The sequence below is a fragment of the Aplidium turbinatum genome, chromosome 1 (genome assembly GCF_918807975.1).
Source record: "Aplidium turbinatum chromosome 1, kaAplTurb1.1, whole genome shotgun sequence".
Classification (NCBI taxonomy): Eukaryota; Metazoa; Chordata; class Ascidiacea; order Aplousobranchia; family Polyclinidae; genus Aplidium; species Aplidium turbinatum.
Window position 1 is genome coordinate 11,180,140 of NC_137472.1, and position 16,299 is coordinate 11,196,438.

The window sequence follows — 16,299 nt, forward strand, 5'->3', positions numbered from 1 at the left end:
AGAAGTCTTTGTCTGATGAAAATACAGAGCAACTGCAACAGGTTAATCTTCGAGAGGCTCAAGCAATCTTTTTTCATCGTGTTCGTCAAGATATCTTTGAAAATCATGAAATTCGTACACTGCAGGGTCTACTAATGGATTACAAACGCATTACTTCAAATTATGGATACTATTTCACAGCAAAGCCCAGTTTCTTGAAGGAAGTTCTGATCAAGGAATTCGGAAATGACATTGCATTTCATGAACGAGGTCAGAAGAATGTGAGTGAACTGGTATATGATACGAGAGCTGCAGGTCATATCTTGAGGCTGCAATATCCTCTCTAGGTGTAAGCGACGATAACCTGGTGAAGAATGTAGCTGGGAGACTCAGAGATCAGATCATCAAAACAAAAAATATTCCTTGGCCTCCTCCATACATACATGAGTTAGAGAATGAAGACCTAAATGATCTCCTCTTGAAGCTCATCACTTGGTTAAAGCACCCCACCAAGTCTGAAGTCGATGACCCGCCCCCCAGTCAGATCAATTGCATCTATTTTCACCAGCTACATCACTGGAAGACGTACTGCATTTGAGACAAACCTATCTGTACTGCTACATGGTATGGCAAAGAGCAGAGAAATGGTAGACATATTACATAAGGATGGCCTGGGAATCAGTTACAATGATGTACTTATGCTTAGATATTTCTGGTCAGTTACTGACCTGAAGCATTCAACTGAGTGTCCATTTGAACTTTCTGAAGGAACACCCGCAATATGTATAGTCGACAACGATGACTTCAAAAGTGACACTTTGACTAGAAGTGGCCAATCACATCGTACAAATGTCATGTTTGTCCAGCCAGACCTGCCTGAGTTAAATCTACCTACGCTGATTGAAGATAGACCAGTTGTAAATACCACCTTGCCTTCCTACCTCTCTGCTAGTTTCAAAGAGCTTGGGAACCAGATGCAAAGAGTTGAACCATACAAAACAGTCAAGCGTGGTGACTGGTGAACCACCCATCAGACCAAGGGTAGCGGATGAACAACATCTGGACACAGCTCCTCAAAGAATGAGAGGTGTTATCCATGCATTGGCCCGAGCTAAGGCAGACGGAACAAGACCAAAGCCAGAAGATTAGACCGTACCAGCCTTTTGATCAGAAGATCAGTCCGAGTCTATTCCAAAACAAAATCCCTTACTGCTCGAATACCATGTAGTAAAAGAGGTACTTTTTGAACTCAAGAAATCGAAAAGACAGAACGTGAAAACCTGAGGCAACTGAAGAAATGCAGAGTAAGGCATTTTCCTCTGTCATCAAACTTGTTGAGGCAAGTGATGGCTTAAACATCGAAGACTTATTGCAGCATCGAGTAACAGATGAGTGCCTGTCAATATTTAATGCAAATGGTACTATGCGCAAAACGCAGAAGAGTAAGCTACAGGAAAAACTGACAAGGACATGCATGCCTTACCCTGATATTTACACATCAATAGTAGACATTGGACTAATATGGCGTCTAACAACCCCTACTACGGAAGACAGAGAAAAAGCAGATGGAACCAAGTTAACGTGGGGAGAGTAAGGTGAGAAACTTGTAAACTTTGTCCTGAACCGACATAGGAATGCAGAACATATTATCTTGGTGAATGACTCGTACTTGTGAGCAAGACTTCTACATCAAAGATAATGAACGACAACACCGTCAATAAAATCAGTTTATTCGCAATGTGTTTATGAAGTCAGAGGACAAATTTCCTTTTAGGAGAGACTTTCATGCTCTTCTTAGTAAGCCAGAGAATAAAGTTCGCCTTCAAGCTTTCAACGAGGCTGCCTTCAAAAAAAGGGCATTTACAATCACTACTCAGCTCATATATTGTGTTGTTGGCAAACCAGCAAGGAATCTCACCACAGATGAAGTATCGCAGAATCTCACATGCGCCAATGCCGAAGCAGACACAGCTCTGTTCACACTCTATGGTAAACTGCGATCCGAGGAGTATTCAGAAGCGGTTGTCATAAACACTGAGGATACCGATAACTATGTTCAGGCAGCCTATGTGGCTCGGCAAATATCAGGATTCTTGTGCTTGAAACGCAAATCTCAGCTGATAAGTGCTCGATGTTTGTGTGATGAGGCAATGGCGGAGTCTTTGATCCCACTTCATGTTCTTACCGGATGCGATCATAACTCCGGCTTTTATGGAGTAGACAAGAAAACTATTGTTGACAGTGTAGAACAATCATCAGAGGCTCATAACCTCCTTAAGAGTTGTGGCACAATCCTCCTGGTCACACAAGAAATCATCAATGACTTGCAGAAATTTGTTATCCGGTATATCTATCGTGACAGCAAACACAAGACACTGAGAGAGGTGAGAGCAGCAAAGTGGTCAGTACTCAAGAAAAAGACAATCATCAGAGTGGTACATGACTCTGACAGTCTACGACCACACTTAGAGCGCACCAATTACCTCACATATCTGCAGAAAAACTTCTAGCTTCAAAATCATCCATCACCTATTGGCCATGGATGGCACCTTGTAAATGACATATGCCTCCCAGTACGCTATACCCAACCTGCACTTCCACCATCCCTGGAACTTCCAACAACTCCAAGTCATCTATATAAAGGGAACATCGATGATAATAGCGGAAGTGATTCTGACAGCTGTGCACCATATTTGTCCTGCAGTGATAGTGAATCTTAATACAGTAGGGGACCGCATACGTCTGCCATCTTGGATTTCGATGTCAAGAGGACTCTGAATCATGAATTATGCCATCCCATTGTGTTTCTGACACCAAAATTAGTTGGAATTGACATCTAAATTGTCATTTTTGGCCATCCACGTCAAGAAATAGAACTTTATCAGTTTTCCAAGATGGCGGTGGCGGCCATTTTGAAAAACGTCAAAAATAACAACTTTCCCGCCATTTTCGCGAGGTATATGGGAGCTTATTTTTTTTAGTATCAGTTGCCCTTGTTAAATCCACTGAGAAACTTTGGTATCCTCAACACGGTCACGGATCCTCTGAAACTGACTCTACTAAAAGGTCAGCAAGACAATAGTTCATGAGGTAGTTAAGAAATTTCAACTGCACGGCTCCTATAACTTCGTGGAACTTCCAACAAAACTAAGATCCATCGGAATAGCATGAAGTTGCGGTTGAGGTTCAAATCAATTGTAATTACTATGTAGTCTGCATTTTTCTTACTCGGGTGGCATTTGCTAAAAGAACACAAGTAGGCCTAATTAACATTAATGCTTTTTCAGGCTTCTGAACCTCTTTTAGAAAACACTGGAAACACTGAGCGTGAAATGCTCAAAAATGTGTTTCCATGGAGAGGGGGTACAAGCGCAGACACGCAAGGAATATTTATCCTAAAGAAACCGTTGGTGTTCAAACAAACAAATGGATGCCAGGTAACTAAGTAAGATTGATTTAAAGATTACATTGTCCGTTGAAGATGAACTAAAAATAAGGTCCCACACCCAGCTGCTGATCCTTAGGAAACAACAAGATTAAATTATTACCATTACGTTAAACTATTGGAATTAATTAAAGTGCGGTCAAGGATTCTTTCTCTTGGTCGCCTTTTGTCAGCAACTTCATCCAACCCGATTAATTGCACTTTGGTTTCAAAATTAATATTTTTTAAATGTTGATTACTAACAACCTTTGTTAGGAAATAGAGTTGCTATGATGTCAAACTAATTTTGTTGTATTAAACACATCCTAAATTTGTTTTACAATCGTGAAAATTAAATCAACATGTAATTGAAGCCTGAGTTGTAACCTAAAACTACTTAAGTCACAGTTTGTGAAAATTGCGTTATCTCCAAAATATGTTGTAACTTGTATGGTTGTCAATGTCTGTCACCATTCAAAATTTGATTTAAAACGGCTTAATTTGGCCATAACACACGCTGTTATTACGTAGCAATAAAAGATTAAACAACGTTGAAAGAACTTTAACTGGCTTGAATGCTTTATCTGAAAAGTCGTATTTTGGGCTAAAGTAATTCCTCAACTCAGGTCTTCAAATTATTGTAGTAATACCCAAACCGAAAAGCTGAAATTCATAAAAAAAAAATTGTAAAAACTATTTTCTAAAATGAAGTACGGCATTTTTTCAACTATTGTACTTTCTATTATTTTCACGCTATTAGTTTTTATATCATCGTATGAGCACAGCAACCATTGCTTGAAGAGTAGCTATGTGAAGTATACAAGTATGAAATCAAATATGATTAAGTATTTTCGTTAATCTTTAGTTCAACATCCAAGAATGGTATAGTTTCTCTGGCTTTTTCCACTGTGAATTTTATGTTTTTATGTTGGGAATTTAGCACAACATAAAAACATGAAATTCACAGTGGAAAAAAGCTAGAGAAACTATACCATTCTTGGATGTTGAACTAAAGATCAACGAAAGTACTTTTGACACATGGGTTTGGCGAAAACCTTGTAACACTGGATTATGATTAAGTATTACTAGGCTACGTCATATCATGAAACAGCTGTTTAGGCGAAAGACAAAATCATAAAATAAAAAAATAAAATCACAAAGTGCACTTAAACTTAATATTTACCAGGCCGCTCTTTTTTTTGTGGACACGCAAGGATTCTTTGATATGAATACATCAGAACAAGAACACAAGATGATGGGTGCTTTAAATTTTTTGATGAGTTCAAAGCAAATATTCAACATCAAAAGTACCATCGAAAGTACACATATTGACCACATTGTGGTGAGTGGAGTATTGCATTATTGTCATATATGTTTAAGTAATTGATCAACTTTCAATGTCTTTTTAAAACTTGTAGATCATTTTAAACCCAGCTATGAAGCAACAACAAAATATTTTGAAATTAAATTTTTGCTTCAGTATTGCTTAAAAAATTATTTAATAAAGCACTAAGAACAGTTTGTTAGTTGATACACTGATTAGAACTTTATTCTTTTGAATTCTATTTATTACGTTATTACAAAAACCTCAGTTGAGTCTAAGAACCCAGTTTCAGCTAACTGTCAACTTGATTAGCATGAAACATGCTAATTAAGAGATGCTGCACTAACGTTAACTCTCTACTTAAAAACATACTTAAACTTTTTAATCTCAAAAGCACCAGACTCCATGCCTTAACTAGTTTTTTTTTGTGCAACAAAGGGTTGCAGAGTTTTCTTTTTAAGCAAGCATTCCATTGTTAAGCAGTTTAAAGAAACAATGCTCTTTTGTTAAAGTTATTTTAAATTTGAAGAATCTTTTAAATTTTTAAATATACCAAAATGTTTTTTCGTACCTCATGTGTTCATTCTATTACAAGTATACAAAACCAACGTTTTTGACACACTATTGTGAACTGTATATTGTTAATACGATCAGGATTATTAATTGCTCATAATAATTTATAAAAATTTACAATGCAGCAGTTAAAAATTTAATTTTCCTATTATTATTCTAGTCTCTTACTCTTTATGGGCTTTTTTACCACTCCAGGGCTCTCAACACTCAGCCGCATAGCCCAATGAAGAGAGCCCTGGTTCGATATTCAATAGGGCGCCGGTTTGGCAAGTGCATGTGTCCGTGTCCTTGGCAAGACACTTAAATCCTTACAGTCGACTGCGGATTGGGTCCCTTTTGACTATAGCCATTCATTTCTCTCATGATATTTAACACTGCTCTGGAGAAAAATGCCTACGGCTCTTGTGAGGACTATGTCCTGCTGGACTGATCTACGATAGGTTTAAGCAGCACAACTTCTATTCCAGAAATAAACAATCAAAAGCCAAAAGCTAGTAGTTATTTAAGTAATTCAATATCTTAAAAACGATTTCACAAAAAAGCCATGTTACACTAAGACTGTTTCATCATTTTAATTTTATGCGATTTTTATTACATTGTCTACTTTTCTGCACATTAGTCTTAGTAGGCTATTTTATAAAGTACAGTCGTTGCAGAAAACAAATTATAATATTTACCTTTCATTTATTACCAGAAATTTGCAAACTTGGCCGAAGAAATTCGCAAGAAGAATAGAAAGTGCACACCGTTTCAACAACAGGTTAAATGAAATCGATAATTAAACAGCCGTCAGCCTTTTCGGTTTGGGTGGTATTTTTGCGCTTGATTTGTTACACTTTGGAAGTAACTGTCTGTCTAGTTTCATACCAATTTAAAGCAGACAGAGAACATTGAAGTTTTGATTACATTGTTTTCATCATATTGATCTTTTCTATTTGGTTGAAGAGTTTTAAAAGTCGTTGATGTGACTTTGTGACTGCTTTTCTTCAGCACACAACTCGCTGGAAGATTGCACTTTCCAACCCGCTTGATATGCATGTTATTTGTCATTTTTATTTTCCATTTATTTTAAACTACATTTTGTCATCAATCTTTCCAAAGTCACTTTACGTTTTACATCATGTGATAACGGTAAGCATGTTTGTAATCTGTATGTCGCTGCAGCAGATGGAGTGGGTAGCCACTTTAACGTAACAAATTTTGTAAGAGCTTGTAAAGCATGAACCAATCAGAACATGTATAACTGGCTACCGTCCAATTATGACCCTTCTAACACTCAGCCCGAGAGTTGATCAGTGCTTTGAAGGTTGCTGGGTAATTACAGAAGAAAAAATGAGTTATGACAGAAGGGGAAATCGAACCCATGTCATCAAAATGTATTTCCTGACCCTAATCCTCTAGGACACGCTGGCTACGGCAGAACGTTCACTTAATTCACTTTCTATCAGAACTGTTTGCGTATTTTCTCTGTTCTATTTCTAACTTCCATTTACGTAATGACATCACAGGCAACGCAGCTTCTGATTGGATCATGCATTACAGGCGCTTACAAAAGTTGTTATGTTCAAATAGAATCTATTTGGTTATTAAATCTATTTGAACTATTAAATCTATTTAATAGATTCTGATGGAGTGTTACATGCACTTGATATTCCGAGCGTTCTTCTCGAAACATTTCTGATAAAAATTAGTTAAATGTTTTTCCGTCTGCCGCGTGATGGGAGTCTTTCGATAACGTGGGTTCGATTCCCACCCTTGCCATTAATATTTTCTCTTCTATAATTACCAAACAAAGTTCAAAGCAAAATCAACTCTCTGGCAAGGTGCTAAAAGGTTACAATGACTGCAGTCAGCTGGTTCACAGGGAAAATTGTCCCATGTTTAAACTGTCGGCAGGTCAAAACACTGTATCTATTGCAGCGACTCACAGAGTACAAATACGCCAACGGTAACCATAAGGATATAGGCTACAGATGGAATTTCAGTAAAGTAAGTTTTAACACTTCATCTTAGCGTTATTCATGAATTTGAACAGAAAACTTAAAAAGATAATGCTTATTTTGTGTAATGCACAATACTATAATAGGAAACTGTAATACTTAAACCATCTAAGCACTACTTTTAGCGTTATTCATGAATTTGAACAGAAAACTTAAAAAGATAATGCTTATTTTGTGTAATGCACAATACCATAATAGGAAACTGTAATACTTAAACCATCTAAGCACTACTCTTCTTTTAGTTTTAAAATCTTTAATTCCACACTTACAAAAAAAAAATAAAAAAAATAACCATCTTAAAATTATCATCAAGTATGCCAACGTATTTACCTTTCAAACAGTCTCTGATCTTCACTGTTCGTGATTGGGAAATAAAAGACTATCCGGTTGGATTTGGAGGTGGAAAAGCATATTTGGAAACGCGAATAAAAGGGAAAAAAAAGCGAGCAACAGAACATGATCTAAAAAGAGAACGTTTGATGAAAACCTTTGGAGATATTTTATGTTATCTTTTGCCACCTCCAGAAAGCAAAGTCAGAAAAATGGGAGAAGAAGATCATTCGTGTTTCATCGATGGTGAGTTAATAACATTTAACCAACGCATTCAAATCAATATATTTTAAAGCAAGCAATTTCATCTAATGCAACCATTTCACATAATCAACACCTTTTCTGTACAAGTTCCATCTGCAATATGTGCTTACGGTTAATTAGTTTTATTTTCGGCAGTAAATTATTAAACCAGAAGAATTACATGGTCAAAACGTGGCATAGCCAAAATAGCCTTGGGTTTAATTCAACACCATGATGACATTGCCCTAGAAAAAAGTCAATATTCAAATGTAAAACGTAAATAATAAACTGGTTTTGCATTTCATATATAAAGATAATTTTAGCAAATTGACACCTGTTTATTTTTATACCTTTTACAGTAACGCTACAGTCTTGCATTTTTTCTTGACAATACAAATTTGTATGTTGTTGAAAACCATAGATGACTTTTATCCTGTCTATTGCAACTTAGCATGAAACGAGTAAAATCTTCAAATAATTTACTTGCAGGGTGATTTCCAGCGTAGATATTGCTTTTATTGCATTGTTAAATGCAAGTTAGTAGCTTTGGCAACATAATATGAAATACTTGTTTATTCTAGTTGCAAATACAAGCCTTTGGCCGTTCTAACCGGAGCGCATATCATTTCGTTTAATATGAGTCGATCAATAACTTACTGATAACCTGATTAAATTTTTTTTTTAATATCGAACTTCTGAAAATCGGGTCGCATGTCCTTGCACTTATGGCAACAACAAAATCATTATTTTATTTATCACAAAATCACAATTGTTTTATAGAAATTGGTCAAAACTTTCTTGAAAAGGCTCAAGAATTTTTTGAAGACTTGTTAGCACATCGTCAAATCATCTTAAAAAAAATAAATGGCAGAACAGTGTCATGTCGACAACTATATGATTACCTGGACGCTTATGCTTCAATAATCAACTCGGAAGAAGGTTTGGAAGAAAATACCCAACATTTCTTGGAGGTATGTTTGTTTGTCTGGATGTTGCTAACCCAAGGTCTCATTTTCTAAACTGCTGATTTCTTTTTGGTTCTTGTCCAGATGCCATTATATCGACGCCCATGGTTTGTTTTATGTAACATACATAGACATAAAATACAGTACTGCAGACAGTAACTTTTGTTTTCTTGGAATACACAATATTTTATTCTAGAATAAACTTAACTGAAGATGATCTACCTAGGCCAACCAGTTGATTGAAACCGATTTTTAGCTATTTATGATTGAACTGACTAGTGTGAAAATAAATTCGTTTGTACTTTTTTATTCTTATTTTAATTTTACAGCAATATGAATAAAATCAGATAAACCTTTTGCATTTGGAATATAATTCGGTTGCCGCACGCTGCATTTTTATTTAATACTAAATAAAAAGCCCTAAAGTAATTTTTGAATATTGATTTGGTTTATTTAAAATGTAAAAATAAAATTAACATGACTTTGAAATTGCAAACCTACCAAATGAACATTGTAAGCAGATGCGTTGCATTGTTTTTCATTACCACAAAACTTAGGCTGCTAATTTCCATTTTGTTGTTGCACCTCGTTCCGCATCATGAAAATTGTAGCTACATCGTGTTACTGCATCTTTGACATGTTTCTGGAGTGAGCTTTTATGTGACAGTTGCTCATGATGCCCAAGTCCAATTTTTAGACCAGTTCTTTGACGAAAAGCGTTTTTACGTGTACCACTACTTTGTGAGTAGATTGCAGTACTTCACATAACAATATAGTGCGGCTATACTTATAATACTGAATTGTACTGTGTCACAATCAATGTGCAAGACCTCGCGACGGGCTGCTTTGTATCTTGACCGGACGTGCTGTTTTTATTGTGAAATTCTTGAGCGATGTGTTATTATGTGTTATTATCAGTCACTGTCCTGTAGTGACCTCTGATTGCGAAATCTTTATTACGTGACGTATTTCTAAAACATTTTACCCTGCGTTCCAATCTGGAAGCTTCTTTTGCTTGCTTCTCATGTTTTGCCAGGTGCAGGGTTTATGACGTCACAAAGATGTTTACGCGTAATGCAACTTGACAGAACAATGAGTTCTGTAACATTACGTAACCTTGTCGAAATTACTAGACCAAACAACCTGCTATAAATAGTGGTGTAATTTGCGTAATTATTATGAGAGATCATTATTGTAGTAGTGGTAGTTGGTAATAGACGCAAAGATTATTGTTGATCGAGAGTTGAAGTTATTGAATACGAGTAAAGCAAAGTTGATGCTAATATAATTTATGATTGAAATTAGAATCGTATGAGAAGCTGTGAGTGGATTACATTAAACTCGATTAATAGTTGTAAGAATTGGAATATATTGCTGTTCACTGTTACTATTACTTTGATTAGTTGCTGGAGTGCTGAACTATTCGTTAAAGTCTTTTAAGAATTTTCATTAGCATTTTACTAGTAGAACTATTCGACATTTGATTGACTGCTTTTCGGTTATAACCCATTAAACTACGTCATTGAACCTTTCTAAGTCTCTTTCCTGGTAAGAGACAGAAAGAAACCGTGACATTCTGTTAGTGGCTTACTTGAAATTTTTTTGATAACAAATTTATCTCATTTGTACTGACGCGCATGCTTTTGATTTTTGAAACAACAAATATGGATTTTTTTCATTTTTAGTTTAATTTAGTGCTGTATTATATTTGCTAGGTTGATGCAATAACTGAAATAAATCACCTGATTCAAGAATACACCAAGACCTTCATGCAAAACTTATGGAGTCAATTATCTGTAAGTGTAAAGTATGCTACAGTAAAGTACAAGAAAAGTAAAGCAAAATAAAATTAACTATCTGAAGACAAAATATGATTTAACATTTGAAAAAATATAAAATTCGCATCGATTTTTTAGGATAATTCTTGTATACATAAAAATTGTTAAATTTTTCCTGCAGGTACAGTGCCGGCAAAAAAAATCTTTACATTCAGTCGGCAAAAAAAAGCTTTACATGTAAAATCTGCATAAGTTCTTAGCTTACTGTTCTCGCCAAAAACATTGCGTCACAAAAACGCTTATAGTTACATCATTAGCTACCCTCTGGCAACACTTCATCGTAAAGCTTCATCGTATCGGGGTCTCCAGAGAGACAATGTATCAACTAAAATCTTTACAATGAGTGAATATGTCACCTTTTTAATTGATAAATTCCCTCTCTTGAGACCCCAATATCTCTGGCTACAGCAATCAAAGTATCTCCCTTCTCTAACAAAGTCAAGGCACAAGGTTTTTTTTCCATTTGCTTCTTCTTTCGACCCATTTTAGTTTTTGAAAAAAAATTTGCAAGACTTCGAAACTTTGAGAAAATGAAAAATATAGTGCGATTTCACCCCCCCTTACTATTCACGAAGCTGGAAAGCAACACTAGGCACGCAGAGCAATGGCTTTACGATGAAGTGTTGCCAGAGAGTAGCTAATGATGTAACTATATAAGCGTTTTTGTGACGCAATGTTTTTGGCAGGAACAGTAAGCTAAGAACTTGTGCAGATTTTACATGTAAAGTTTTTTTTTGCCGACTGAATGTAAAGACTTTTTTTGCCGGCACTGTATAACCACCATCGTGAAATCTAGCCAGAATAACTTTTTATATTTCTGATCAGATAGCAGGCTCTTTACTGTAAGCCCACCCGAGTCGATATTAAAACTTTGCTTAATCACAACGTTTCAGAGTTGTTTAAAGAAAAAGAAAACATAAAACATATTTTACATGGATACGTTAGTAAAGAAGTGTTAATAGTGTTGAGTTCTAAACAGACTGAACGAGACGACAAACAAAAGCAACAGTCAACATTCGATTTAATGCATAAAAACACGATGGTCCTTTTCGATGCTGCTCCGAAACCTGAAGTTCTTCAGTTGGTCAGCAAGTACAGAAAAGTGCTTGATAATTTATTGCAACGTATCTACAAAACCTATCAGGTGGGTACAACATGAAGTGCATGCTCTGTGACCTTACTTAAAAATTGATTTATTTACATAGTCGTAGAGATAAAAACAAAATTTAGTTTTGTTGTTGTTTCTCAATGATGGAATAAGAATGATAATTTATTTTACAACAGTTGAATGCAAAATAGCATCAATTAAAAGTCTCCATAATTGGCGATTTTCAGCCAACTGTCGCAGTTCTTCCAGGCTGTGCCCTGTGAGCAATCAAATCCTTCCCATGAAAGTTTGTGATGGTCTTCCTTGGTTTCATTTGCCTTGAATCAGTTTTGATAACACGACCGAGAATTTCATTGTAAACTGTATTTATTGGATGTCGTAATCCATGTTCCAACCAGAGAAGTTGATGTTTGCTGATTTGTTGAAGCAAGGCAGTTTCTTATAACAACTTAAAAGTAAAAGTGTTGATTCCGCAATAGTTGTTTATTTGGCTCTGAAAAATTGGAATACAGAAAGTGTTTAAAGAAACTACGAAGATTTAGGATCGACTATTGTTGGTTAACACCGACTACGTCTTGATAAACAGTCGACTAAACAAAATAGATTTAAAAACAATGCATTTGAAAACAGACTTCAAATTGAAATATTTAGTCTGTTCACAAGATATGAACTGGCTCATTACCCTAATTAAATTTTTTGTAAATTGTCATTATTTCATTGCAGAATGCCTTCAAAGCAGAAGGTTTGTATGAAGAGGCAATGTTAGATTTTCACAAATATGTTGAAGAGGTAAGCATTTTTGTGTTTATTAACCTTATTCTATTGTGCATTGTTTTACAGATGAAAGTTTGATAGAATTGTTTTGTAGATTACACCTGAATACACGCTGATGTACAAAAACATCATTGAAAGAGCAACTGAAGAACTTGAAAACAGAGCGAATGATCTGAAGCAGAAGATTCACGAGAATATCTCTGAGCAATGCTGCGAATATTTCTTAAAAGAAGGAAAAGCGTGGATCGACTACACAGACAAAAAGCAAAATGCAAAAGTGGCGAAAAATGTTGCCATTGGCTTGGGAGCCACAGCTGCAGTGGCAGCAGCTGCCTGCCCTCCTCTGATAATATTTGGCCCTTTGACCACAACAGTTATTGGGATTGTAAGCGCTGGTGTTGCTGCTGCAAGTGCTGCAGCTTCCGGAACGACTGCTGGTGTTGGAATTCCGAATAGCTGGGATGGTGATGAAGTTCAATTAGCAAGCAGTGTGTTTTGCAAATCGCCAGGAAGCAACTTCGGTAGTGATGGGGATATCACAAAAGGCTACTCTACCAGATTTGAAGTAAAAATTGTACTTGGACTTAAATTTGGTAAAGTAAAGTTTTTGATTTAAATGACTTCCATCAATCATCTGTTCACACATTCTTTGCATTTTGTTTTTCTTTTCATTTCACTACATTACACAATACACATTCCTTTTAATGAAAAAATTTGATCCATTATAATTAATATCCCGTTTCGTGGCATTGATTGGATGCAATGCGCCACGAGCTTTTATGAAGTCATGTTAGGGTTAAATTTTGACAGATTCCAATATTTGAGGTCCAAATCAACTTTTGTATATTCCTGCTTTCTTTTTGACTTCTCAACTATGATCTTTGTGTTGAGTTTTGCCTTATTGTGTGTGCAAAACATTGTATTTAATTTTTTTGTTATAATTTTATTAAAAATTACAGGTTTACAGCATTTATTTATTGAATGCATATAATAGGAGAAGTTGGGCTGAGTTGAGCAATGGGGTAAGTTGAGCAACCCCTAGTTCCGGGAAACGGAAAAGCTAAAATGAATTTTTCCGTCACCAAGTTATTTTACCCATAATGCCTTTAAAGCCACTGTATATGGATCTAAAAACTGGAAGCTTTGTTTAGGAATGGTTGCACTTTTTTGAGTTTAGGTGCTTAGGAGTAAATATTTGGCAGCGGCGGAGATTTCTGTTTATTGAATTGTTAGTAGAGATAGATGACATTATTTTTGCAATTGACGTAGACATTACATCTGCCTCGGTTTGTAGCCAATAATGCAATATAGTTTGAATACTGAAAAGTTTGGGTGTTCATCAGGACAAAATAAAATTTCACAAGGTTTTATACTACAGTGCGATTGAAGCCAATTTTTTTAAATATTGTGTGCTTTATTTTTTCTTGCCTTCATCGCACTGCAGTATATAACCTTGTGAAATTTTATTTTGTATGTTATTCGCTCTAAGGATGCGCATTGTCATGGTGCGCGAAACGTCGGTGAAGCAATAACCATCTTGTTTGTTGTTGCTTTTACTTTCAATTTCATCAGATGAACGTTGCAACTAGTGCTAAAAACGGCAATATAGTTTTCTAGCAATTTTTGAAAAAATTAACTTTTAAAAAAAATGCTGCATCTATTGATCATGGTATTAAACGGATGACGCTGACTCGTTACATGAATCAAGTGAAGAATGCTGTCGCTGCAGATAATGTGACTTCACTTCATGGCTATGGCAATGTTTCCGCTGCCAACCGTGTGTTCTCTGAAAAGCATAAGGCTGATCTGGCTAAACATACAAAAGAACTTTCCGATCTATTCCATGGTTTATCCTCTGCAAAGCTACGATTATTAGCTTTCGAATTTGCAATGAAGAATGATATTATTGTCCCTCCAAGCTGGCATACTAACAGAACAACAGGTATGCTGCACTGCAACTAATTAAAGTGATGTGATGAAATATTCTATCGCCATACTTGTGAATGCCCTTAACCCTTAGAAGGTTGGGCTCCTGGAGTCTTGCTCAGTTTGGGGGGGGGGGGGGGGGCTGTCGATTGTTCTTATGCTTTAGGAATGATATCTCTGTTATTTTTAAGGCACGGTTTCAAAATTTGGGCTTCACTTTGTAAAATTATTCACGCTGAGCATATCCAAAAATTAAAACCATGTGAATTTTAGAACTGCTCATACACGTTGAAATGTTGAGGTGACTTATGACTTTTGGATTATTTTGCGATTAAAGCAATTGTAGCGTGAGTTTACACATTATTTTTTGGTAGAGGATTAGGTTTATTTTTTGGTATAGGACAGTTAGGATTAACGAGACATGAGCCAAATTAATTACTTTCAACAAAGCTGTGGATGAGTGTTCCGTGTGCACAAAAGGTGTTGTGGCAAAACTACCAACGGTTGGTGGCACAGAACGCAGTAAAAAAAAGGATTTTTTTCATCTGGACTTGACAACTGGAATGTTGAATAACCATTGTATTTATGAAATGGGGTTAATGACTGTTATTGACATATTTTTGTCATATGGACTCTGTTTTCATTAAATTGTACGGTTAAAACAAAGTTGTAATGGCCGGAGAGTATTGCAGCGACTGTATACGTTCCCGCGATGTAGTAACGCGTCAAACAGCGTTAATTAAATGCCAGAAAGAAGAAATAAGTACTGCACATAAGAAACTGGGCATGTAAAAAGTGACCATCTAGATGGCCCGGCTCCGGCCACTTTAACATCGGGTGCAACCCTTTTTCTTCTCTCGCATTACGTCATCGGTCTGCAAGAGATTTTTACAAAAACTCCTCACTATAGCCTAACATTTAAATAGTTTATATGGTGATATATTGAAAACTGGGGCAACCACTCCCCTCCCTAAATACGAAAACCAAAAACATATTCTGAGTGGTAAATCAATGGCTCAGTTACAATAAAACATGTATTAATGCTAACTCTGCAACTTAAGAAATTGAAGTTGTCTTGATTTCTTATTAATGTAAGCAATTAATGCCTTAATTCATTGTTGCTCAACTTACCCCACTATTGCTCAATTTACCCCATGCTATTGCTCAATTTACTCCATGAAAAAAGGGTGGGGTAAGTTGAGCAACTTTTACAAAATTACTCAGATCAGATGAAATATAAGAGACAGAAAAAATGTTTTGCTTTGAAGCATGAGCATACTTTTAACATCCATGACAAAAATATTCTCTGAAGCCTGGCACATTTTCAAGAAACGCATTTTTATAAAAATCTGCTCAACTTACCCCACCTTCCCCTACTCCATCATTGGTATTTTTTTCTTGCATAAGAATTTTAACATTCGCATGTAAGTCTAGCAATAGAAGGATCAATCTGTTTATCCATTGATTGTGATGATGTCGAAATTTGGATTTTGTATCACAGAAATGACCAAAGTAACATTTCAATGTTCTTTTGCTTATTCCTTAATTTAAACTTTGATTAGCTGATACAGGTGTTGTTTTCTCAAATGTATCCTTTGCAATATTAAAGATTGACTTTCAAGAAAATCTTATTTTTAAAAACGGGTTGTTTTGTGCACATTGTAAATAAATTTTTTTTAACAAAATTACAATGTTAGATTATGTTTGGACGCAATAAACTCAATTTGAAATTGTAATTAAAACAATATTTTTCCTTAAAAAAATCAGGGAAATCAAAAACTTATCGGTAAGTGCAACTTACGTCCTCTGGGTTCT

General features: G+C 35.7%; 2 protein-coding genes across 2 annotated transcripts; both read left to right on the top strand.

Annotated features, from left to right (window-relative positions):
• The first annotated feature begins 1,500 nt into the window (after positions 1-1,500).
• Positions 1,501-10,685, top strand: LOC145776237 (atlastin-like). The gene is made up of 8 exons (XM_082587667.1): positions 1,501-1,574; positions 1,754-2,363; positions 3,267-3,416; positions 4,590-4,745; positions 5,995-6,060; positions 7,642-7,876; positions 8,654-8,844; positions 10,554-10,685. The coding sequence occupies exons 1-8, from the start codon at positions 1,501-1,503 to the stop codon at positions 10,683-10,685; spliced, it is 1,614 nt and encodes a 537-aa protein (XP_082443793.1).
• Positions 10,686-11,692: 1,007 nt separating this feature from the next.
• LOC145764264 (uncharacterized) lies at positions 11,693-13,404 on the top strand. The gene is made up of 3 exons (XM_082579164.1): positions 11,693-11,820; positions 12,508-12,573; positions 12,653-13,404. Exons 1-3 carry the CDS (start codon positions 11,701-11,703, stop codon positions 13,172-13,174), a joined length of 708 nt encoding a protein of 235 aa, XP_082435290.1. The 5' UTR covers positions 11,693-11,700; the 3' UTR covers positions 13,175-13,404.
• The last annotated feature ends 2,895 nt before the right edge of the window (positions 13,405-16,299 follow it).